This window comes from Sapajus apella, unplaced genomic scaffold (genome assembly GCF_009761245.1).
Source record: "Sapajus apella isolate SASKATOON/1434 unplaced genomic scaffold, GSC_monkey_1.0 scaffold237, whole genome shotgun sequence".
NCBI classification, from domain to species: Eukaryota; Metazoa; Chordata; class Mammalia; order Primates; family Cebidae; genus Sapajus; species Sapajus apella.
Window position 1 is genome coordinate 250,463 of NW_022437177.1, and position 23,871 is coordinate 274,333.

Genomic DNA, 23,871 nt, shown 5'->3' on the forward strand with positions numbered 1-23,871 from the left:
TGTTTTTGCCTGTGCTTCTGACTGGCCATATATATTAAAGGGGGTTTCCACGACCCCCTCCTTGGTTGGATTCAGTTAATAGAGTGGCACAGAACTCAGGGAAACACTGAGCAGTTTATTATAAAGGATGTCACAAAGGGTGCAGATGAAGAGCTGCATAGGGCGAGTTACCAGGGAAGGGGCACGGAACTTAGTGCCTTCTCTGAGTGCAGGAACCTTCCTGTGTTCAGCGTTCGAGAAACTTTCTGGCCTCTGTTCTTCTGGTTTTTTGGAGGCCCTGTTACATATGTATGATTGATTACATCATTGACAACTGATGATCAGTTTAACCTAACACTTAACTCTTCCCACTTTGGGAGGTAGAGCTGAAAGTCCCAGCTTTCTAATCAGATGATTGGTTTCCCCTGGCAACGCCCCCCAGCCTGGGGCTATCCAGGAGCCCCCAGCCATCAGTCTACTCATTAGGATACAAAAAGACACTTACCATTTTGGGGATTCCCAGCAGTTGTATACCAGCAGACAGTGAAGACCAAATGTGTATTTCACCATATCACGTGGTACAACTTGGATGAATCTTAAGACATTATGCTAAGTGAAGGAAGCCAGACACAGGGCAAATATTGTGATTCCACTTACATGATTACCTAAAATAGTCAAATTCATAAACAGAATAGTGGTTACCATGAGCAGGAGGATTGAGGAGTTACTGTTCAGTGGCTTGAGTTTCTATTTGGAATGATGAAAAAGTTTCAGGGGAAGATAGTGATGATGGTTGCACAACCGTGTAAATGTGCTTAATGCCCCCGAATGGTAAACCTAAAAATGGTTACAATGGCAAATTTTATGTTCTGTATGTTTTACAATAAATTAAGTAACATTAAAAACATACATGTACTTTACCTCTTCCAGGTCGCTAGCTTAGGGACACCATACTATATCACTCATATCCGCCAGAGAATGTAACGTAGTGGTGCCTGCACTGGTTGACTAAAGCTTTTAACCTCTGCCATGGCGGTTAAACTTTTGGCTGATTTTTCTTTTGGCAAGAGGATGTAGCTGTCTGCTTTCTTGCTATTGAGTTGCCAGCTGTTGCTTCCTGTCCTTTGCCTTTAACTGCTATTCTCCTTTTAATGGACTATTTAATGATCTGGTGTCCTGGAAACTGAGATAACTGTTCAGTGGTGTGGGCTTTGTGGTGGCCTTACCCAGTGCCACCCTCCTGGGACTTCTGGTTTGGGCTCAGGTAGCCAGGAGCCCTTAAAATAACCACTCTGGTGTCTTTAACTAGAGAAACGGTATAGTTTCAGGCTTGTTTTTTAGCTTCAGTTTTTACATTGGCACCTGAGGTTCAGCTAATTTTGTTTTCAGTTAAAGATGCTTTTATATAATTTCTTTTTCCCAGCCCAAATGTCGCTGTTTTGAGTGGTGCTGCTATTGACGACCTTGAACTTTTGGCATCAACAGTAGACCGCTGTTGTGGAGGCACCCAAGCATGCACTTGGTGTGGTCTGGCAGGAAGCACCCTTTCAGGGGCACTTAACTCTAAGAGGAGTTAGAGAGTAAGACATTAACACCCAGCAGTGAGCAGAGTTACCCTCCTTCTATTTCTGCGGTCCTTTCATGGCCAAAATTGTGAAACCTAAAACTAGACTTTTAGTTTGGGGATTTTGGGGCTTTTTAAAGAAACATCTGCAGAGGTTTTCTCATTTGCTCACAATGCCCTATTAGGCAGGCAGTTTTCCCCATAGTCCATTGTGTGGTCCAAATTAGTGCCAAGGGCTTCTGGGTCTAGCGTTTCCAGCAGCAGAGAGGGACCCTTTGGGACATAGATAAGTCATCTGAGTCTGCAGCCATAGGTAAGTGTCGTGAAAGCACCTCCAGGTGGCTGTGAAATGAAGCTCTTTTGCCTTTGACTTGTGGGAGCCACATAACTTCTGAGAATTCCCAGCATACAGAGAAGACCAGGGTGGGATCATTAGGCATGGTGGCATGTTGTGATAACTGGGGGGTCTCCTTTTGACTTGCTTTCCCAATTAAAGGAGGAACATATTTGTAAAATGAAAAATGTTATATTGATGAGCTGAGTGGCTGGCATTCAGAACTGCTTACAATTTATTTAGCAAATCATTTTGTTACTACCTAGCAAAATAACTGGTATGCTGGAAGGAATTACCATCCTTCTGACTGTTACAGTGTAAACCTAGGGGTTGCTGTCATTATAACCTGCCTGAAGGGTAGAGTCAAGGATGACTGAACCTTCATTTGACTCAGGGAAATGTACATAAGCTTGTTATAATCAATGTCTAGGCAAAGGAGTAAGGCATGTAAACTACTGAAGTCGTATGGGATTGGCTTAATGAGCAGCTCTTTTTATATGTACACTAATTCTCAAAGATAAATTCAGTCCTTTCTCGTTATCTTTAAAGATTGTAGTATAAAGATGCTATAACCAAATGGAAGCTGTGGTTTTAAGTAAGCCACAAGCCCCTTTGTTCAAAATAGTTATATATCAGGGGAACCAGCTTTAGAGCAATTTGCACGTGAATGAGATGTTCCAGTGGAGAAAATGCATTCTCTGGGTGGACTGCCATCCTGTTTAATGCATAATGTGGAGGCAATGAGAAGAGATTAGGAACTACAGAGCCTCACTTGTGGAAGTCATAAGGAGTAGGAATTTTGGAAGCACCATCCCATGTGCTGCCTACATTTCTTTTTTTCCATAGTGTTTACCGTCTCCTAATTTTAGTTGTTGTTTTCATTCTTGATTGTCTCTCTGTCCCTGTGAACCCACAAGGGCAGATGTCTTTGTGCTGAATCTCCTGAACCCATGGTCTCCCAAGATATGTAGTAGGATGAGTCAGAACTCCCAATGTTTTCACCTCAACCAGGAACACTTCAAATGATGGGAATACTGAGTCATCCCCAGGCACCTGCTGCTTGGCTAGCCTCAACCAAGAGCCAATTTGCAGTCTGTTCTTCACCCAAACACCATCTCTTTATAGACCCACTCCTGAAGCAGAGCATAGCAGGTCAGAAGCAGGCCCAGTAGACACATGTTAGGAAAGGGGATGGGGGTGGCGGTGGTGTGTGATAAGCAATGATCAGGTCACAGTTTTGCAGGATCTGAAGTGCCATTAAATCCACTTCTTTCCATCTGGGACCAGTAAAAAAAATACCATCTACCTCTTTAATGCAGTAGACTTTTTTCTTCTTCATTTATAATGCACGCATATTATTAAAACATCTCAAATGTTTTCCCTGGGTTAAAATCAAATTTATAATAGCCTGTATATCATCCCCTAGAGATAGTGAACCCAACTCATGAGGAGCATGTGTTTATGAGGAAGAAGGGGGCTACACTTATGTTTTCATACATGTGGGTACAAGAATGGAACAACCTGGAAATGTGAAAACTGCAGGCTTTGAGAAGCGGGTGTACGTGTTGTGAAGCTTTACCATCTGAGGCAGAGTCCCAACATGGCCAGATTAGCTGTTTGCCCAGAGCATCTTTCTGTGGGTTGGTGTTTTGTATCTTGAAATGAATGAAATTGCTTCCCCAGGCCTGGAACACATCTGTTTGGGTGTTGTTCTGGGTAGGTACTTGCACCCATTTATTATTAAAGGGGTTTGAGTTTGTAGTGGATTTGATGAGGGTTTTTCTTTTTCAGCACCCATGATGCATTTCTTCACCTGAAAGTATAATGCATTTTGATGTTATTTCTATGGCAACCAGTGAACGCCAAGGGAACAAATTCTATCTTTGTCTTCTAATGTGGTAACAGGATTAGTGGAGGCACACCGAAAACTCCATTGTAAGTCCGTGCTGTGTTTTGAAGAGAATTGAAATGGTCCAGTACTAACTTTTTAACATTGACTTCAAATACACTTCTAATAATCTACATGTCAGCGTAACTTGGTGTTAAATGTCATTTGGACAGGAGGGAGGGGGTGCTGGATGGGAGCTTCTTTTTAATCCCTAGTGCATCCCCAGTATAGTCCTTACGGATTTCATTTTCTGCATTTCAGAAGTAACGTACACCTCTGTCATTAGGGGTTCATGTGCCCAGCCTGTGGCCCCTGCCCCACCCTTAAGCCTAAGGGAGTCAAATGGTTTTTATGTGTCTGTCCTGCCTTGAAACCAAACCTCTCTAAGAACTAAAACAAAAATGTGAATTACACCTTGCCCTTCAGGCTGCTTTGTTGGAAAGCCTTCCCTGACTTGAGCCCCTTGCTGAGAGGCTTTAGCACCCTGTGAAGTGCCCCTCTTTTCCTTCCTGTCTGTGCAGGCAGGGACCTGGCTGTGGATGGTGCCCCATGGGCAGAATCCAGACACCGGGGGCTCCAGTTTCCTTAAAAGCACACTTCTCAGGGCCTTTCCTGGTTTCCATTCTCCTGGTTTTATCAGATCTGTTAGGGTGGTGCAAAAGTAATTATGGTTTTGTTTTGTTTTTTTGTTTTTTACCAAAATAGCAATTACTTTGGACTAACCTAGCTACCATGAGAGTGGTTTTGAGTAGGGAAGTAATACCCATCTATTTTCTGATTTTAAGTAGCTAAGGAGCCTAGCCTTCTACTGGAATCATTTGAAAAGGTCATGGGAGAAACATCTCAAGCTTGCCTAGATTCTCTCTTCAGGGCCTGGCCTCTGCCTCAGAGCACTAGTTGTCAGAACCCAGAAACAGAACTGTGGGGCCTGGGCCAGGAAGTGGGGGGTGCTGAACAAAGGCAACCAGAGGTAAAAGACATGAAGCATTTCTAATGTGGCTCTGTAGTTTGCTTTCCCTGGGTAATAAACCAAGAAACTGTACCTGACTTTGTTTAGCTCTCATGTTCAGAGGTGGAGGAGGGGGCTTGCCTGTTGCAGCCGCTTTGGCACAGTGGGGACCTGGTGGCTGTGGAGGGCTAAGGAGTCGGTGCCTACTCCTCTGACCTTTCCCTCCCCTCAGCAGATGATACTGTTGCGTGTTCTCTCTCTGGTGCCAGTGAAAGAGCTCGTTCATGCCATTCACAGAGTAGTCTGCTCAGAACTCAGCCCTCCTCAATCTGCTGGGTCGGGCACCGGCCACTTTGCTTAGCAGCCACCCTCGGGCGTTGACTTCCTCCTTTCGGCAGCCCTGCATGTCTGGTGGGCAGCACACCAGCCTGTGTAGCACCAGCTGCTCTGCTGGTTTGGTAGGAACAAGGGAAGACTGTGAAGCTGTTCTGTTATCTGCACACCAGCAGGAGAAGCCAGCTGAGGGTGTGGATGGGCTGAGGGCAGTGCCTGTAGTTCTGGGTGAATTCTGCCTGTGCCTCTTAAAGAGCTTTTGGGTAGGAGCTGATTTTTGACGGGTAATTGTCCAAGTTTATAACTGGATCCTGTGTTTCAGTTCTTTCCTTCTATTTATTTATTTATTTTTGGGACAGGGTCTTGCTCTGTCATCCAGTCTGGAGTGCAGATTATATAGCTCACTGCAGCCTAGAACTCCTAGCCTCAGGTGATCCTTCCCAGCCCTCCATAAATCCTTTCAAAGTAAGTTGCAGATGTGATATTAACTCTTAGGTACTTCAGCAAACATCTCTTAAGGGCGTTCTCCTTTGAAAGCAGGGACTGGAACGTGCATTTGTATGATCATGTTGTTAGCAGCACTATGTACAATAGCCAAAAGGTGTTATAGAAGCAACCCATGTCCATTGATGGATGGATAAATAAGCAAATGTGAAGTATTAATCATAATCAGCCTTAAAATGGAAGGAAATTCAGGCAGATCACCTGAGGTCAGAAGTTTGAGACCAGTCTGATCAGCATGGTGAAACCCCATCTCTACTAAAAATACAGAAATTAGCCAGGCATAGTGGCACGTATCTTTAGTCCTAGCTGCTCAAGAAGGCAGAGGCACAAGAATCGATGGACCTGGGAGGTGAAGGTTGCAGTGAGCCTGTATCACACCACTGCACTCCAGCCTGGGTGACAAAGGGAGAGATTCTCTTTTTTTTTAAAAAAAAAAAAAAAAAAAAAGAAATTCAGAGGTGCTACAATGTGGATAAACTTTGAAGACATCATGCCAAGTGAAATACGACAACCCCAAAAGGACAAATACTGTGATTTCACTCGAGGTACCTATAGGAGTCACTTTTCATAGAGACAGAAAGTAGAATGGTGGTTGCTGGAGTTATTTAATGGATATATAGAGTACAGATTTTGTTTTGCAAGCACCACAAGTTCTGAAGCACCCCGTGTGGTGGCTCATCTATAGTCCCAGCACTTTGGGGAGGCTTAGGCGGGAAGATTGCTTGAACCCAGGAGTTTGAGACCAGCCTGAGCAACATAACAAGACCCTGTCTTTAAAAAAAAAAAAAAAATACATATATATATACATACATACATACATAAATTAAAAGGTTCTGGATCGTGGTTGCATAACAGTGTAAATGTGCTTAATGCCACCAAACTAGCCAGTAAAAAATAAAGTGGTAATTTTTATGTTACATTTATTTTACCATGAGATTATTGAAGTTTGTTTTTTTTTTTTTTTGGGGGGGGGGACGGAGTTTCGCTCTTGTTACCCAGGCTGGAGTGCAATGGCGCGATCTCGGCTCACCGCAACCTCCGCCTCCTGGGTTCAGGCAATTCTCCTGCCTCAGCTTCCTGAGTAGCTGGGATTACAGGCACGCACCACCATGCCCAGCTAATTTTTTGTATTTTTAGTAGAGACGGGGTTTCACCGTGTTGTCCAGGATGGTCTCGATCTCTTGACCTCGTGATCCGCCCGCCTCGGCCTCCCAAAGTGCTGGGATTACAGGCTTGAGCCACCGCGCCCGGCCGAGATTATTGAAGTTTTTACTATTTCTTTTTAAAAAGAATAAAGGTATTGTCCTCTAAAACCACATAAATATTTTTGCATACAGGAAACTCAACAATGATTGTATCCCATGTTGATAGTTCCCACGTGTTTCCCCCATTCACACAGGTTCACACATCACAGGTGATGTGTTAATAGTAATGCTATGTTAATGTTTTCTCTTAAATAGGTACATTTAGTTGAGCAGGTTAATTTAAAGCACAGGTAGGTTTGTGGGTGATGAATGTGGTGGGTGTGAAACTGACTGGGGTCTAACCAGCCTGAATGTGTAGTATTCCCCATCCCTGTGGCCCCAGAGCGGAGTTTTTAAAATGCCTGCCCCTCCCCCTCCTAGCCAGTAAAACGTAGATTTTCACAGGTCAGCACTAACCTCGTGTCTTTTGAGCATCAAAAAATGTGGCTAGTGTACTGAGGAAATGAATTACTTTAATCAAGTTCTAATTAATTTTCAAAACTGATGCTCAGTTGAGTTAATGAAAAATATCCAGATGTGTTGGGGATACCTTGGGTATGTGAATCTACTTTTTTAGCTACAAGTTTTATGGAATCTAAATGCAGATCATATATTTTGCGTAAAAATTTAGCAACCGAGGCCAGGTATGGTGGATCACCTGAGGTCAGGAGTTCAAGACCAGCTTGGTCAACATGGTGAAACCCTGTGTCTACTAAATATACAATAATTAGCTGGGCATGGTGGCAGGTGCCTACAATCTCAGCTACTGGGGGACTGAGACAGGAGGATCACTTGAACTCAGGAGGGGGAGGTTGCAGTGAGCCAAGATCGCACCATTGCCCTCCAGCCTGGGTGACAGAGCAAAACTCCATCTTAAAAAAAAAAAAAAAAAAAAAGGCCGGGCGTGGTGGCTCACGCCTGTAATCCCAGCACTTTGGGAGGCCGAGGCGGGCGGATCATGAGGTCAAGAGATCGAGACCATCCTGGTCAACATGGTGAAACCCCGTCTCTACTAAAAATGCGAAAAATTAGCTGGGCATGGTGGCGCATGCCTGTAGTCCCGGCTACTCGGGAGGCTGAGGCAGGAGAATTGCCTGAGCCCAGGAGGCGGAGATTGCGGTGAGCCAAGATCGCGCCATTGCACTCCAGCCTGGGTAACAAGAGCGAAACTCCATCTCAAAAAAAAAAAAAAAAAATTAGCACCCAAATTGTGCTGTGACTGTGGGGCATGCACACGTAGATTTCACAGATTTAGTGGGGGGAAAAAATGTTACACATTTACATGTTGAAATGGTGTTTTGGATATGTTGAGTTCAGTGAAATATACTCGTAAACTTACCTACTTTGTCTGTTAATATGGCTCCTAGAAAATTTAAAATAGCCTGAGTAGCCACATTAGATTTCTGTTGGATATACACAGATGTGCAAGCATGGAGTTCCACTTCCTCCATGTACCAGCCACCTTCCTCTCTCATGCCCTGCACCTGATCCTCCTCTTACTTCCATATATCTCTGCTGCTGAAGTCTCTTTCTCGTCTTCTGTGCTAATAAGGCCTCTACCCTGTGATACCACAGTGTCTGATTATGGCCTTGCTTTAGCACCATGCTGGCTCTTCTGTGTTAGGCCAGCTCAGGGAAGGAGCTCTGCTGCTTTCCTCATCTGCTCAGGGTGGAGGAGACTGGACTGATTTGTGTTACTGGATACCTGAGGAAAGACCTTTGCCCCCCCTCTGTCTGGCTTTTGGCCATGGGTCCGTAGACAGGACAGAGGCATGGGAAGAACTGGTGGAAGGGCATTGGGTAATGGAGCACCTGCTTGATATGGCTACCTTCTTAGACGAGGCAAGCCTAGCATGGCATCTGAGAGAACCTAGGAATGACATAGGAAGCTGGGGAAGGCCCATGGGCCTCATGTTGCCCAGCATGTTGCTCTCTGACTCTCCCCACACACACCCCCTAAAGCAGTTACTAAACTCAGAGTGGGCACCATCCTGACTAAGCCATGTGTCTCTCCTGCTGTGCCTTGGGCCCCCATCCATCCCTGGCCATTTAAGTCCTCCTTTTAAAGTATTTTTTCCCCTTAGTTTCTGATTGATAACTATATACATGGTATTTCATGGAGTTGGAAAAAACATGTATAAAGTAATAATAAAAATTAGCCAAAGATATCTGTTATCTTGCCATCTTTTTTCTACTCAGGGATGTGCATGTTTTCTTTTATTCTTTCATTCTGTACGCTAGACCCTAGTCTAAAGCTTTGTCTGATGCATCTTATTTCTGCATCCTTAGATATTTCGTCCCTTTGTTTGCTTGTTTTTTGACATGGGTCCCACTCTGTCACTTAAGTTGGAGTGCGGTGGCACATTTTTGGCTCTGCCTCCCAGACTCCAGTGTACCTGGGACCACAGGCGTGCACCATCATTCATCCTCAGCCTCCAGAGTATCTGGGACCACAGGTGTGCACACCAGAGGTGTGCAAAACCGTCTCTGCCAAAATTTTTGTATTTTTGGTAGAGATGATTTTGTCATGTTGCCCAGTCTGGACTTGAACTCCTGAACTCAATCACATTTTTAGTAGAAAGGTGGTGAGGCATTCCTAGGGAGTGCTACAGGTTCTATGGGAGTGTGATAGTCGCTGCCCTGGGTTTTGGTTTCTGTCGGTCTCAAAGTTCCTTACCAGTAAGTGGCTGTTACTCCTCAGTGGACTCAAAGGACAAGCTGGCCACATCTGTAGGGGAGTAAACTTAGGTAGTATGATGGACTCTGGGTCTGCAAGATGCCAGTTCGGCTGCACCTGAGGAGATGAGGCATGCTTTGTGTCTTTTCTCTCCAGAACCTTCATACACTGACCTGTCAGGGTGAGAGTTGTGGGGTTTGACTTCTGTGGGTTATTTATTTTGTGGAAGTTAGGATGGAATTAAAGGCAGACAAGAACATTGTTCTCACAAAGTGATAGATCCCTGCCAAGTTTTTTGCTTCCTTGGCTGTTCTCATCTGAAATGGTGTTTCATTTCATTCTGCTGCTTTTACATTCTGAAAGTTACTGAGATGAGAGGTTGACAGCTATTTACATCCAAGCATCCCTCTGCAGCCAATTCAGTTCGATTGTCTGGACAGAAGTAGACACTGGATGTGTCTGCTTCTTGTATGATGGACTCAGTCTGCAAGAAGGCCTCCCAGCAGTGCATGTAGGGAGTTACCTGGATGGCTTGCTTTTACCTGAAGAAAGAGAAGCCTGAAAGTGAGGTTAACATTGCCTGGAAGGTGGGGACCCCTTGGCCTGTTTCCCTAGGACAGCATTGTCCATCAAAGGCTTCTGTAAAGATGTAGGAATGGCCTTTTGTGTACCTTTGGGGGTGTGTATCAGATATAAATCCAGCAATTGAGACACTGTCAGCTCTCACTGACTGGTCATCTTTGTGCCTTGAGTCAGTCTTCAGTTCCTACTTTGTCAACCAGGAACTTGAGGGTCTTTGGAAGCTGCAAGCTCTGATGTTAAAATAGCGTAGCTTTCAGTGTTCCCTTTTCTCAAAAAAAAAAAAAGAGCCATGCCCTTCCTCCTCCTAATCCCCATAGATTGGATTCTGTACCTGATGAGTGGTGAGGGCAAGATGAGAAGAAAAGTCATCTTGCCTGAAGCCACATCTTGAATGTCTGGATACTGACTGGTATAACCTTTTTTCCAGATCTTTCTTTTAAAATTACAATGAAGTGCCCAGGGTAATATCATTGAAGAAAAGATCATTGAAGAAAAGATTAACGTCACCTCTTCATTGAGATACCCAGACTCCAATATCTCTGCACCCTGAGTACAGTCTGTGTCATTGCCTTTCATGTGTGTGTTCCTGGCTTCTTGGCATGGCTCCATCTCTCCTCATGGCCATCAAAGGCCTAGTTTGGCTTTCCCACCCAGCACGGGCTCTTGGTGGTCATGGTTAAAATGTTGCTGGGTATGTTGGGTCATGGTGTCTCTAGAAACAGTGTGCTAGCCCTGTACCCTTTGTGTCCTCAATGAGTGTAGGCAGGTTCCAGGGACACCTTGAGTCAGCCAGCAGCTGCTTTGAGAAGAAACTTAGAGGCATGATACACTCTTGCTTACTCATCCAGGCTGCTTCCCAGTGGGTGAAATTTAGAGCAGTTGATTGAAATATCACCTTTCCCACTTGTGGGTCTGTTTCAGGAGCTCAGTTTTGTTTCCACTTATGTGTAACAGGCCTGTGGGTTAAGCTGGTGCGTTTTGGAACATTTCAGCCCCCAGCAGTGTGGTCATGAACCATGCAGATTGTCATTTGCATTTCACTCATCTCCCTCTTGGCTTCCCAAATTCCCAAAGGGCATGATCTTGACCACTTACATGGAAGTTGGCATACAGTTTTAAACTTAAATGAGGATTATGAGCTTAGTTTTCATGCTTTTGTTTGAAATGGGAAAATTCCAGAAGACCGGTGTGATGTCATCCTGAGAAATGTTCTGATTGACACCAGGGGCAGCCCAAGACTGAATTTAAACCCGTTTTTTACTCTTAAACTTTCCTCTCATTTTAATTATTTGTGCTAAGAAGTGAACTTCCTCTCCACTCTTGGTGCCTTTGTAGAGTCTTTCATTCTCCAGTATGTCCCTGTGTTTTCTTTTTTTTTTTTTTTTTTTTTTTTTTTTTTTTTTTTTTTTTTTTTTTTGAGACGGAGTTTCGCTCTTGTTACCCAGGCTGGAGTGCAATGGCGCGATCTCGGCTCACCGCAACCTCCCCCTCCCGGGTTCAGGCAATTCTCCTGCCCCAGCCTCCTGAGTCACTGGGATTACAGGCACGTGCCACCATGCCCAGCTAATTTTTTTTTGTATTTTTAGTAGAGACGGGGTTTCACCATGTTGACCAGGATGGTCTCGATCTCTTGACCTCGTGATCCACCCGCCTCGGCCTCCCACAGTGCTGGGATTACAGGCTTGAGCCACCGCGCCCGGCCGGAAACACCCCTCTTAAGCAGAGTGAAGTGCCCAGCTCACTGCCAGCCCCCACATTGTGATATGCATTGGTCTCTGGTCATCTTGGAGTCTCTCTCAAAGCAGGGTTTCAATCCATAAATTTAGAGTCATGTCATATTGTCTTTCATAATTGTTATTAAAAGCAGAGTCTTACTCTGTTGCCTAGGCTGGAGTACAGTGGCAGCAGCCTCGAACTTTTGAGCTCAAGTCGTGCTCCAGCCTTAGCCTCCCCAGAGCTTAGGACTGTGTGTGCCAGCATGTCCAGCTGTGATTCACATTATGGTGCTCATGAATCTCAGTGCCACATCACCCACACCAGCTCTTTTGAAAAAGATGATAACTAAAAAGGTGTAAAGTGAAGGCAGGTAAAGGAGATGGGGCAATGGCATTCATGAGCACCATTTTTTTTTTTCCCCCCCCGAGATGGAGAGTCACTCTGTTGCCCAGGCTGGAGTGCAGTGGCTCTATCTCAGCTCACCACAACCTCCAGATCCCAGGTTCAAGTGATTTCTCCTGCCTCGACCTCCCATGTAGCTGGGATTACAGGCACATACACCATGCCTGGCTCATTTTTGTATTTTTAGTAGAGATGGGATTTCACCATATTGGTCAGGCTGGTCTCAAACCATTGACCTTGTGATCCACCCACCTTGGCCTCCCAAAGTGCTGGGATTACAAGCATGAGCCACTGCGCCCAACCGTGGTAATGACTAAGAGGCAACGAGGAGAAAATCTCACTCTTACCTGTGAAGGGCACAGCTGAGTCAGTGAGAATGCATAAATGCATGGTTTGAATTAACGACATATTTCTGTCATAATCTTTCAGCCTTTAATTTGACTAGCTGTAGTGCCTGGAGGACCAGCTCAACCAAGTAGAAGTAGACAGACACCAGGAGGCCAGTAGGGGCTTGTGAAAAGGGACAGATTGCCTAGAGATTGAGTAGTTTTTACATTTGTGCTGGGTAGTTGGTTGGTCTTCACTGTAAGTTGGTGGTGTCATCTACACACCTGTCACCACCTCCGGCTTCATTCTGTAGGTCTGTGTGCCCACCCAGTTGGCGTCGTTACCTAATTTCATCTGTAATTTTGCATTCTGCTTTTCTGATGTAACATTGCATTCCCTCCCCTTCACAAAGTCGAGAAATCTGTGGAATGGGCTGCAAACTATGGCCGCAGGCCAGTTAGTTTTATTCGCACACAGTGAGGCTCATTTGTTTCAGGATTATTTGTGGCTGCTTTAATGTTATGATGGCAGGATGGACTATTTTAACAGACTTTGTCCTGCACAGCTGACAGTATCTGCTCTCTGGTCCTTTATAGGAAAAGTTAGCCTAGCCTGCCCCTGCTGGAATGTGTTTTAACCCAACAGTTTTTTAGTTTTTTGACTTTTGTTTTGTATTTTTGGAGACAGAGTCTTCCTCTGTTGCCCAGGCTGGGGTGCACTGGTGAGATCTTGGCTCACTGCAACCTCTGCCCCCTGGGTTCAAGCAGTTTTCCTGCCTCAGCCTCCTGAGTAGCTGGGACTATAGGCGCATGTCGCCATGACCCACTAATTTTTTTTTGTATTTTAGTAAAGACGGGTTTCACCGTGTTCCCCAGGCTGGTCTTGAACTCCTTGAGCTCAGGCAATCCACCTGTCTCGGCCTCCCAGAGTGCTGCGATTACAGACATGAGCCATGTCCGACCAACCCAAAAGTTTTGAACCTGTCCATGTCAAGGTTTTGTTTTGTTTTTGCTCCATGCTTTTCCCAGGAACATTGTACATTCATGAATCCATCCACCCAGATTTAACCATCAGCAACATGACGTAACCCGCGTGTAACAATGAAACCTTTCACTGTACCTGAGCCACTTGTCCCTCCAGCTGCTGGCAGCTTTTGCAGGGAAAAGTTGGTGCAGCATTTTCAGCGCTCCTAGTTTAATTAGCCTGCTGATGAGTTTCTAAAGCAGAGAGACTGGAATTCTGGTTGTTGGGATTGTAGCCTGCCCAGTTTCCTGGTCCTGCTGGCTGCGAGGTCCTTGTGTGCCTGTGTCTCTCACTCTCCCTTAGCAGGAGTGCTGGTATATCTCTGCCGTGGCTTGTCTGATTCAAGGCAAGCTGCAGGGTCTGTGGTACTGCACAGTCAAAGGTAATGGGCCCCCACCACTTGGCTGGTCCAAGGGGTTGGGAGCAGGGTGTGTACATGCTGCATGAAGGAGAATTGAAGGCTTCTAAGAGCTGCCTCGGCGCATGGCCACTGGCCTGGCTCCAGGCAGTGCAGTCTGGCTGATGACACGAGTGCTGTTCTCACCAGCTGCCTGAGCCGGTCAGATGGAAAAGTAATCCTGTTTGTGCTTCCCCACTGACACAGATTGCACAATTAAACAGGGCTGCCGTCATGAATTTGAAGCAGCCGGCTCTAGTGCCTAGGAGGGGAATAGACCTTCTGATATTGATGTTGTATAAACAGCATTTCAGCAAAGATGTTTCTAGGACAAGATAAGATGTAAATTGCTGTTAATGAATAGTATTGAGGAATTACCAGGTTTTTACCAGTCTGGGTCCCTCATCCCCTTGTTTTTGTCCCTGGGCAGAATCTAGCATTCCCCAAAAATACTTGTTTATACAAGAGCCTTGGAGTGGTAGAGAGGTGACCTCCTCTACCTGAAGGTTATGTGCGACTGTGACCTTGTGATTTCATAAGGGACTGTAGTCAGTTGGCATTGGCTAGCACTCTGTATGGAATAAAACAAATTTAAGCCATGTTGCCGCAGGCATCTTACTGCTTGGGAAGCATAAATGATAACTTGGTGTCATTTCCCCTTGCTCCCATACCTCATAGCTTCAGCAGAATGGTATGTTTTAGATTTCGCCTATGACATGGGGTATGTCTTATTGCAAGCAGATGGTCAGGTGCTACAGGAAGTGGTCTCAGCTCTGATTTGTTGAAATATTACTGCTGAAAGTCTGACTTAAGACCCAGCTTATGGGCCACATGGCACTCAGCTACTTCTGTGGAGAAGGCAGGCCACTGATGTGTGCAGCAAAGTATGGTGCTACAGTCCAAGCCAAAGACAGTGTGGGGTGATGAGCCTCTGCCCCTTGGAGGTGTTGCCACTGTGCTTGGTGAGTGGAGGCAGCTGCAGAGCAGAGGACTTGAAGCACACGCTACTCCAAGTGACATGCAGCCAACCAGGCCACCATCCACTCTGCCACTGTCACCATGGGGATGATGATGAAGATGATGAAGTTGCAGCCTGCGCTTTGGGGTTGCTGTGTGGTTAACCAAGCCAGTATAGATTAAGTGCCAGATAACAGCATCAGCCTAGGAAGTGACAAGTACCTACTGTGGAGCTCAGCTAGGCCCTAGTGCATGTTTGTGTGTTGATGGCTTGTGTAAATCTGTGCTAAGTGTGGTCACCATATTTTACGGGAGAATTCAGAAAGCCGTCTGTTAACCAGCCATCGTCTTGGCGACTGCTCCTGCCTTCTCTGGTGTCTTTCTGCCTGTGTGCCCCATCACTTTAGGAGACGAATGAGTCTGAACAGACCAGACAGAGTGGAGGTAGGATCACTGGGTTTCAGGAGGCCCACTGGGAGGCCAGGACTTCAGGTAGAACCACAAATGCAAAATATAGCTGGTCCCAACCCACTAGGTTTCTCAGTGACTTACGGTGGTTGGAACTGGGAACTCAATCTCCAGCAATCAGCAGATTCTGGGCAGTTGTTTGTGGTCTTTCTCTTTTCTTCTCTGGCTTGCCTTCAGAGTCCCAGAACTAAGCCTGTCCTGCATGTCTGTATTTATCTCTATCCTGCTTTCTAATCTCCTTTCCTGGTCTGGGAAAAGGTTGCTTGGGGCCAGGCTTCTTTGTGATGAGTGGGCTCAGAACAAAGCCTGTCTGGAGACCCTGAAAGCCCTGTCAAAGGATAGGAGCTAATTGGGGTAGGCGATGAAGAGAACTGTGACTTGTTGGAGGATGCCAATGAAGGAAGAGGGCTTGCTGCCATCCACTTTGCAAGTAGGAACTTCATCATTGCAGAAAGTGTTCAAACTTTCTCACCTTGTTATGGATTTTTTGTTTTCTGCATCTTTAGATTTCTAATTTGTCTGAACTATTGGCTGGATTATAAATAAAGTTAATGTCCAAGGAAACCTTTTTTTTTTTTTCTGTTCAAAGTTACACAACTTTATAGTTGTATTCTCTGTTAAGTACTATGCCTAAAATTTCCCAAAATTCACTTAAATATTATGATTGCAAAGAACATCTTTGTAAACAGGCATGCTTAATCAGAGGTCTACGAATTTAGAGGGAAAATTTACATTTTTACTTTCATTAACCCAGAGGTTCCCAAACTTTCTTGGTTCACGACATCTTTAAACATCTCAGTTTTTTTCCTATGATACTCCTAGGCTAAAGGAAATAGCCAACAATTTTGTTTATTAGGTGGTTAAGCACAAGCAACACAGTAAGTACCAATGTCTCAATTGTGTAGCCGTCTGAAAAAACGTAATAATATATTATCCTTACATAACCATAGTTACTTTCGTTTTGGTAGAGTCTCACTCTTTTGTCCAGGCTGGAGTGCAGTGGCGCAATCTCAGCTCACTGCAACCTCTGCCTCCTGGGTTCAAGTGATTCTCATGCCTCAGCCTCTGGAGTAGCTGTGATTACAGGCGCGTAACACCATATCGGGCCGATTTTTTTTTTTTTTTTTTTTTTTCCTTGTATTTTTAGTAGAGGCAGGGTTTCACCAGATTGGCCAGGCTGGTCTTGAACTCCTGACCTTGAGTGGTCCACCTGCCTCAGGCCCCCAAAGTGCTGGAATTACAGGTGTGACCCACTGTGCCCGGCCCATAGTTACTTTCTAAAGGATGTGTCTGCCTGTTGGACACCGCACGAATCCTGAAACCTCAGAACCAGATTGCATGTCACTACCTGTGTTTCCTGTTAATGTTGATTTTTTGAGACGGAGTTTCACTCTTGTTACCCAGACTGGAGTGCAATGGTGCGATCTCGGCTCGCCGCACCCTCCACCTCCTGGGTTCAGGCAATTCTCCTGCCTCAACCTCCTCAGTAGCTGGGATTACAGGCACGCGCCACCATGCCCAGCTAATGTTTTTGTATTTTTAGTAGAGACGGGGTTTCACCGTGTTGACCAGGGTGGTCTCGATCTCTTGACCTCGTGATCCACCCGCCTCGGCCTCCCAAAGTGCTGGGATTACATGCTTGAGCCACCACGCCCGGCCCAATGTTGATTTTTATATATTTTTATATGACTTTTGCTTTTTTTGTTTGTTTGTTTTGAGGTGGAGCCTCACTCTGTCGCCTAGGCTGGAGCATGGTGGCGCCATCTTGGGTCACTGCAACCTCTGCCTCCTGGGTTGAAGCAGTTATCCTGCCTCAGCCTCCCAAGTAGCTGGGACCACAGATGCAAACCACGCCTGGGTTTGGTTTTGTTTTGTTTTGTTTTGTTTGTATTTTTAATAGAAACAGGGTTGTACTATGTTGGCCAGGCTGGTCTCAATTTCCTAACTTCAGGTGATCCACCTGCCCTGGCCTCCCAAAGTGCTGAGATGAGGCATGAGCCACTGCGCCCAGGCAATCTTCGCTTTTTATTGTAGCAACTGCTGATCACCAAGTGTTGCAGGCTGTGACATTGTTGAAAGTAGTATAATGCAATCTGATGTTGAAATGATCAATTGCCTTGTGCTAATACTTCCTGCAGTGCCATCTGAGTTTACCATGACATCTCCAGGGCACCTGGGTACTCAGTTTGGGAGCTATGGCCTTGTCTAACCTCGCTTCATCCTGTTCTTCTACACTGAGAACGTGATATCTATCTATTGGAGGTAGATACAAAAATAGGACATCCAGTTCAATTATGTAGCCTTCTTTGGATTGGAAACAATAAGCAAAATGTTTTTCCTTTCCCTTGACCTTCAGGTAACTCTTAACATGGTGAGTGGTGGCTCCTGCTTTTAATGGCCACAAGTCAGTATGAAAATGGAAAGGGAGCAACATTTTTTAATCTTTTCAATGGAAAACTTTGAAAATGTTGTCTCCTGTTAACTATGCCAGGCATGCCTTCTCTTGCCGCTGCCTCTCCCCCACCACAGAAGTGCACACACTCTTCCTCCCCTCCGGTCTCATTCTCTGTCCCTTCTTCAGAGATGCCGCCTTGTCCCTCTAGGTCAGTGCAAATCCCTCTCCCCGTCCACGGCTAGAGCAGCCCTGCTCTTCTCCTCCACGGTATTTGCCCCTAAGTGTTCCCTAATCACTCGGGAAAATGCCACCTCAGCTGCTGAGTCCCAGGGCAAGGCATGTTAGGACCTGTTGCCTGAGGAAGTGACAGTCTGGTGGTCTCCACATTATCCATGTTGAGAGCATGAACTGTTTTTCTTTTCCAGAACTTTGAGATCTAGCTGGAAGCCCCAAGGTGACAATATGGGTGTGGTTGCTGAGGGTACACCTCCTGTGTGCTGGGTGGGAGGACAAAAGTGAAATAAAGATGAGCCTGCCTTCAGGTTCCCAGGGGTGCCTACCATGGGGCTGACCATGGAACTCACTAGATGGAGATTAAGGAAGCACCAGATGCTGTGGGCCAGAGAGAGAGAGACTGTGAGCCTAGATCTGTGTCCATCCATCTGTCTTGTCTGGCAGCAGGGGTAGCAGATCAAAGGCTGAAGGTGACAGGGGTGGCGACTTGTTATTGGATCATAGATGCTAATGGCCTGGGGGCAGTGTGGGTGGGATGGGGGCAACCACTGTGGGAAGAATTCAACCAAGGAGGCTGACCTCATCAAATTTGGGTCTTGGAAAAGTCATCTGACTCTCAACATAGGACGTCTCAGTGTACTTCTCTTTCTTGCCCCGTAGCAGACTAGAAGTGATTGGTTTTCCTCATGTTTCTTGTCACTGCAGTAAGAATGGGCTTTTGAAGTTTCCCAAGGGTCAGTCTTTCTGTAGTTACGGGAAGGCTGCGGGCATAGCAGACGGGAAGGCTGCGGGCATAGCAGTAGATCAGCGTGGCCCCTTGAGGTGCAGGTGCTGCTACACAGGCCCAGAGTGCGTGCAGAACAGGAGTCGCAGGCATCTTTTGGTGACCCCTCTTGTGGAGCCATGAATGTGTGTCTCTCTCTCTTCTTTTCCTTCCCTCCCTTCCCCCTCTTTCTCTCTCTCTTTTCTGTCTTTATGTCTGTCTGTCTTGCTGGCTTTTTTTTTTTTTTTTTTTTTTTTTTAAAAAAACATAGTTTCACTCTTGTTACCCAGGCTGGCGTGCAGTGGTGCAATCTTGGCTCACTGCAGTCTCTGCCTCCTGGGTTCAAGCAGTTCTACTGCCTTGGCCTCCAGAGTAGCTGGGGTTACAGGCACCTGCCACCATGCCTGGCTTATTTTTTGTATTTTTAGTAGAAATGGGGTTTCACCATGTTGGCCAGGCTGGTCTGAAACTCCTGACCTCAGGTGATCCACCCTTCTTGGCCTCCTGAAGTGCTGGGATTACAGGCGTCAGCTACTGAGCTCGGCCACATGTCACTTTCACTGGCTATCTTCAGAGCCTCCTTAAAGAAACTTTGGGGTACTTTTAGTTCCCAGGTTTGTCTCATGTGTTGAACTTGTCATAGCTTAATTCAAACAACCTCTAGCAGTTTCTTTCCTCAAGGGCCTGCCCTTGGTCATTATGGGTGTGTGTTAAGGATGGTGGCCACTGTATCGTGACTGTGTTGGGCACTTCGTGTGTGTGTGTGTGTGTGTGTGTGTGTACACGCGTGTGCAGCTCGCTAGTGACGACTTCCTTAGTTCAAAGGCCAACTTAAACTGCCCAGGAATCAGATGCAACCTTTTGGGCCACCCTGTCTGCCTAGACCTGGTCTTTCCACTCCTGGGTCAGCTACTTCTCTCTGCCTTGGTTTCCCTATCTGTAAAGTGGCGATGAGGCCAGAAGCAATGTTGGCATTGTTGAGGATTTAACTGATGTGCATCTCTTGTGAGCTGGCTGGCTAGGGAAGGGTGTTTTGGCTTTTGTAGTGGCTTAAAGCACCAAATGAGGCAAGGTTCAAGAGTCAGGTTTTCTATAGAAAATTGGTTTTTTCCTCAATCCAGCTTCTGGCTGGGCGTGGTAGCTTATGCCTATAATCCCAGCACTTTGGGAGGCTGAGGCGGGCAGATCACCTGAGGTTGGGAGTTTGAGACCAGCCTGACCAACATGGTGATACCCATCTCTACTGAAAATACAAAAATCAGCCAGGCATGGTGGCACACACCTGATCCCAGCTACTGGGGAGGCTGAGGTAGGAGAATCACTTGACCCCCGGAAGGCAGAGGTTGCAGTGAGCCAGGATTGCACAACTGCACTCCAGTCTGGGTGACAGACCCTCTTTCTCAAAAAGGAAAAAATAAAATAAAATAAGAAAATTCAGCTTTCTTGGCTCAAGGTCCTGTTTGGGCCTGATGAGAAGGTGAAGAAGAGTGGTCACTGGCCCAGAGCACACGAGTCCTTCATCCCATGGCTTTGCTGCAAGTCTTTTTGGAAAGAGACAAGCATGGCGCAACCCATAAGTTCTAGAAGTGTTTCCTTGGCCTCATCTTGTCTCAGGGGCAGTGGTTGGGGATTTCCAGAATGTCGTTGCTTAATGAAAAATTTATGGGGGCTGCTTCCTTTTGGGACAACTGGGCTTTGCCCCCTGGTGACCTGTGTCCTTGTGGCTGGGCTGCCCCCGCCACTGCCTGCCATCAGTCAGCTGGCATGTGCTTGGTGCATAGCATCAGCTGTATGTTTCTGGAGCTGCTTTCTAGGATAAATGTACTCGTAGAAACCAAACTACATGGCATTCCTTGGCCTCACTCTGTGTACCCTCCATCCCAGGATCTAGGCTTCCCCAGTGCCTTTAGGCCTCCCCTTGTGATGGAGCCCCATCACACTTATCCCCTTGGGTCCCTTTGGACTTGCTGGTCATGCTGCATGGAAGCCCTCTCCAGCCAACTCCACATGTGAGGGAGGTTGAAACCCCACTGATGTGTTTCCTTGTCTGTGATCGCTGTCTTTCTACCAATACTTGTGTCCAGTCACTTGGTGTGTCCTATAATCTATCTATGCCTGGACCAAAACTGGTACACTACATCCAAGGTTCCCAGTGAGCTGGTATGCGGCTGGTGTCATTTGTCCCTGTGTCTTCTCCTATCTCACTGGCCGCCTATCTCCATAGCCTAGTCCGTGGATTTGCTTTATGTATCAAATTCTCCGTTTGGCGCTTTTAAAATAGGATTATTTGCCAGAACTGTATTTACAAAAAAGTTTGTGTAACCTTGGTTTAAATAAATTACAAAAAGTAATTCACTGTCAGCTAGGGTGCCTACTGTGTGCTACACATAAAGCTGCTTCTGGACCCACTAAAAGTTTATTCCAGAATGGTATCCTCACTGAGCTCTTAGGTTTATTACTAGAGATGCTTGATAGATGTAGTCAGCCCTTAGCTTTCAGAGTTTTTCTTACTACCAGAACTGGGTTTAAAAAGCCAACTATATGTATGTATTTACTGCCAGTAGAAAAGTGTCACAAAAAGGATGCAAACGACCACTATACATCTGAGCAAATGAATGAATCATCAGAATGGAAATTCACATCACTGCAAGAGGTGGGTTGTGTTTCAGGAGGGCAATTTGGCAATAAAAACATGCATACCCTTGACTTGGTGGCTGTTCATCTTGGGATTTGTCCCACTGGAAAAACTGGACAGGTGTTCAGAATCACTCTTGTGAGGATGCTTGTGGCAGAGTTTGCAAAGTTGGGGTGGCTCTCAGTAGGGGTTGTTCAGGTGAGGGAAGGGCATCAGAGTGGGTGCTGAGGCACTTAACAGCAGGGGCCTGTGTTGCCACTGGAGGTGCACCTTATAGTTAGGAAAATGGTAGGACTAGTATGGATTCATTTTTATTTTATCTGCGGTAAACATGCAGATTCTTTCCTCAGCAAACCTGCATTATTTAAATTACCAAGAAAATATTCTTAATAAGTTTGTGGCTTTGCCCTGAGCAGTGGACTGGGTGGGCCATCCACGGATGGGCAGGCCCAACCTTCCTGCTTCTCCCCGCCTGACCCATCAAATGGAATTACTGACTTAGCTCAATGCTTTGTGAGCGATAAATGCAAACAATTTTAACGTAAATGTCATATTTGGGAGCCTGCAAATCATTTTTCTCCACACACAGGCAGCATCTCCTAAAAGCTCACAGGTGGGAAAAGGAATGTGCAGGTTTGTGAGGTGTGGCTTCATTGTACCTCCTTCCCTATGATCTCCATAGTTCCCAGAACCCCTGCTGGCTCCTGGTAGGCTCTCACCACCTCACTTTGCCTCCTCTGTTGGTACGTGGTCTCCTCCCTGCTAGACGGTAAGTCTTTGCGGAGAAAAGACATTGGAACCCTTGCAGACAAAACATGAGGTGGCTCCTGCCCGCCCCCCCTCACCAACCTGACCAGCTACTGCCAGGGCAGCTCAATCCTCGGAGCCACAAGCCAGAGGGACTTGTCATTCCAAGCGGTGCTCATCTGCTAACTGGTCTCTCATGGGGACTCTTCTCTTCCTTTGTAGAGTGCCTGGTGAAGAATGTGATGGGATCACTAGCATGTCTGCGGAGAGCGGCCCTGGGACAAGATTGAGAAATCTGCCAGTAATGGGGGATGGACTAGAAACTTCCCAAATGTCTACAACGCAGGCCCAGGCCCAACCCCAGCCAGCCAATGCAGCCAGCACCAACCCCCCGCCCCCAGAGACCTCCAACCCTAACAAGCCCAAGAGGCAGACCAACCAACTGCAATACCTGCTCAGAGTGGTGCTCAAGACACTATGGAAACACCAGTTTGCGTGGCCTTTCCAGCAGCCTGTGGATGCCGTCAAGCTGAACCTCCCTGTGAGTAGCATGAGTAGGGCCCAGGGCTGCCGTCTGCTGTCCTCAAGGTCTCCTGTCTCCTGCATGTCTCCTGGTCAGGACAGACTCTGGGGCAGGGCAGGAGATGCATTTGGATTCATGGTGTGAGCTGCAGGGCCCTTGAGTGAGTGGTTTCAGCAGTTCTGATCAGTTGAAATTCGGGAGAAAGAAGGAGCTAATTGACTTAACAATAGCTGGTTTCTTAGATATTGGAGTCCTGGGGAAAGCTGTTTAGAGGTTGAAGCAGTGGGAGAAAGGGAGGCCGACGGATCTACTTCCATTTCCATGATGAATTGAAGTCAGAGCACTTGGCCATCCTCGCCCCTTCCCAAGTGTGGACATAGTTGATTAAGGATAAGTAGACATAGTTAATCAAACTGTGTTAGAGGAGGATTGGTTTGCTGTGGTAGCAGTCGCCTAGCATCGTCATCACTGTCACCCAGAGCACACGGTGGGGAAAGGTAGTGGATTACATTGCAGGGAGCAAGTACGTGAAGGCAGCCCTGGCTGGAGAAAGGTGGCTGGGGCTGCAGCTGCACAGGGGTGTTTCCCTTCCTCCCTGTGGCTGCAGCACATTTGCTCTTGTGCTTTTGTCAGCCCACCCCTCTTTTCTTTCCCTAGAGAGATTTCCATTTTCCCATATCCCTAGCAAACTGTTGTGCAAGCACAGCTTGTTTCTCCAACTGAACCTCGGGGAGCAGATGGAATAAATGCTTTCATTTTTTTAATTTTCTTTAAAACACCAAGGACTGATTGTCTTTAAATTGTCCTTTGCTGTTTGCCGAGTCCCATACACCCCCTGGTGAGTGCATTAGGTGATTGCAGCCACTGACCCAGGCTGGTGTGTGCACACTAGAGCTACTCATGTGTAGGAGTGGCCTTAGCCTCTGCCAGGTGTCTAGACTCCCAAGTTTAAAGCCAGTGTGTTTGTAAGAACTCCTGGTGTTATTGGTTCACTGAGTATCTGTCATGCACTTAGGGGAAAATAATCAGAAGAGGGCACTGCGGGTCTGGATCTTGAATTGGCTCAGGCAAAGTACGGAGGAAAAAGAGGGGCCACAGTCTTCATTGACTGAGATAAGGAGTGGAGGCAGTCAGCTGTGGTGGCCTGCGGGAGGGAGACTGTTAAGGGAGCTCACTGCACCAGTCTCTAGCTGGGACAGGGTCCATAGTTGAGAGTGACATTCTCATAGC

At 46.4% G+C, this 23,871-nt stretch overlaps 1 protein-coding gene across 10 annotated transcripts in view; it reads left to right on the forward strand.

Moving 5' to 3' along the window:
* Positions 1–23,871, forward strand: part of BRD4 (bromodomain containing 4) — a 94,984-nt gene that overhangs the window by 35,529 nt on the left and 35,584 nt on the right. For 2 of the 10 annotated variants that reach the window (XM_032271544.1, XM_032271545.1), the window contains exon 2: positions 22,341–22,659. In XM_032271544.1, the coding sequence (XP_032127435.1) occupies positions 22,375–22,659 (285 nt within the window). In that variant the 5' untranslated portion in view covers positions 22,341–22,374. Of the gene's footprint in view, positions 1–20,114; positions 22,660–23,871 lie in introns of those variants that run through there. The other 8 variants (XM_032271550.1, XM_032271549.1, XM_032271547.1 and 5 more) reach the window with 7 other exon arrangements.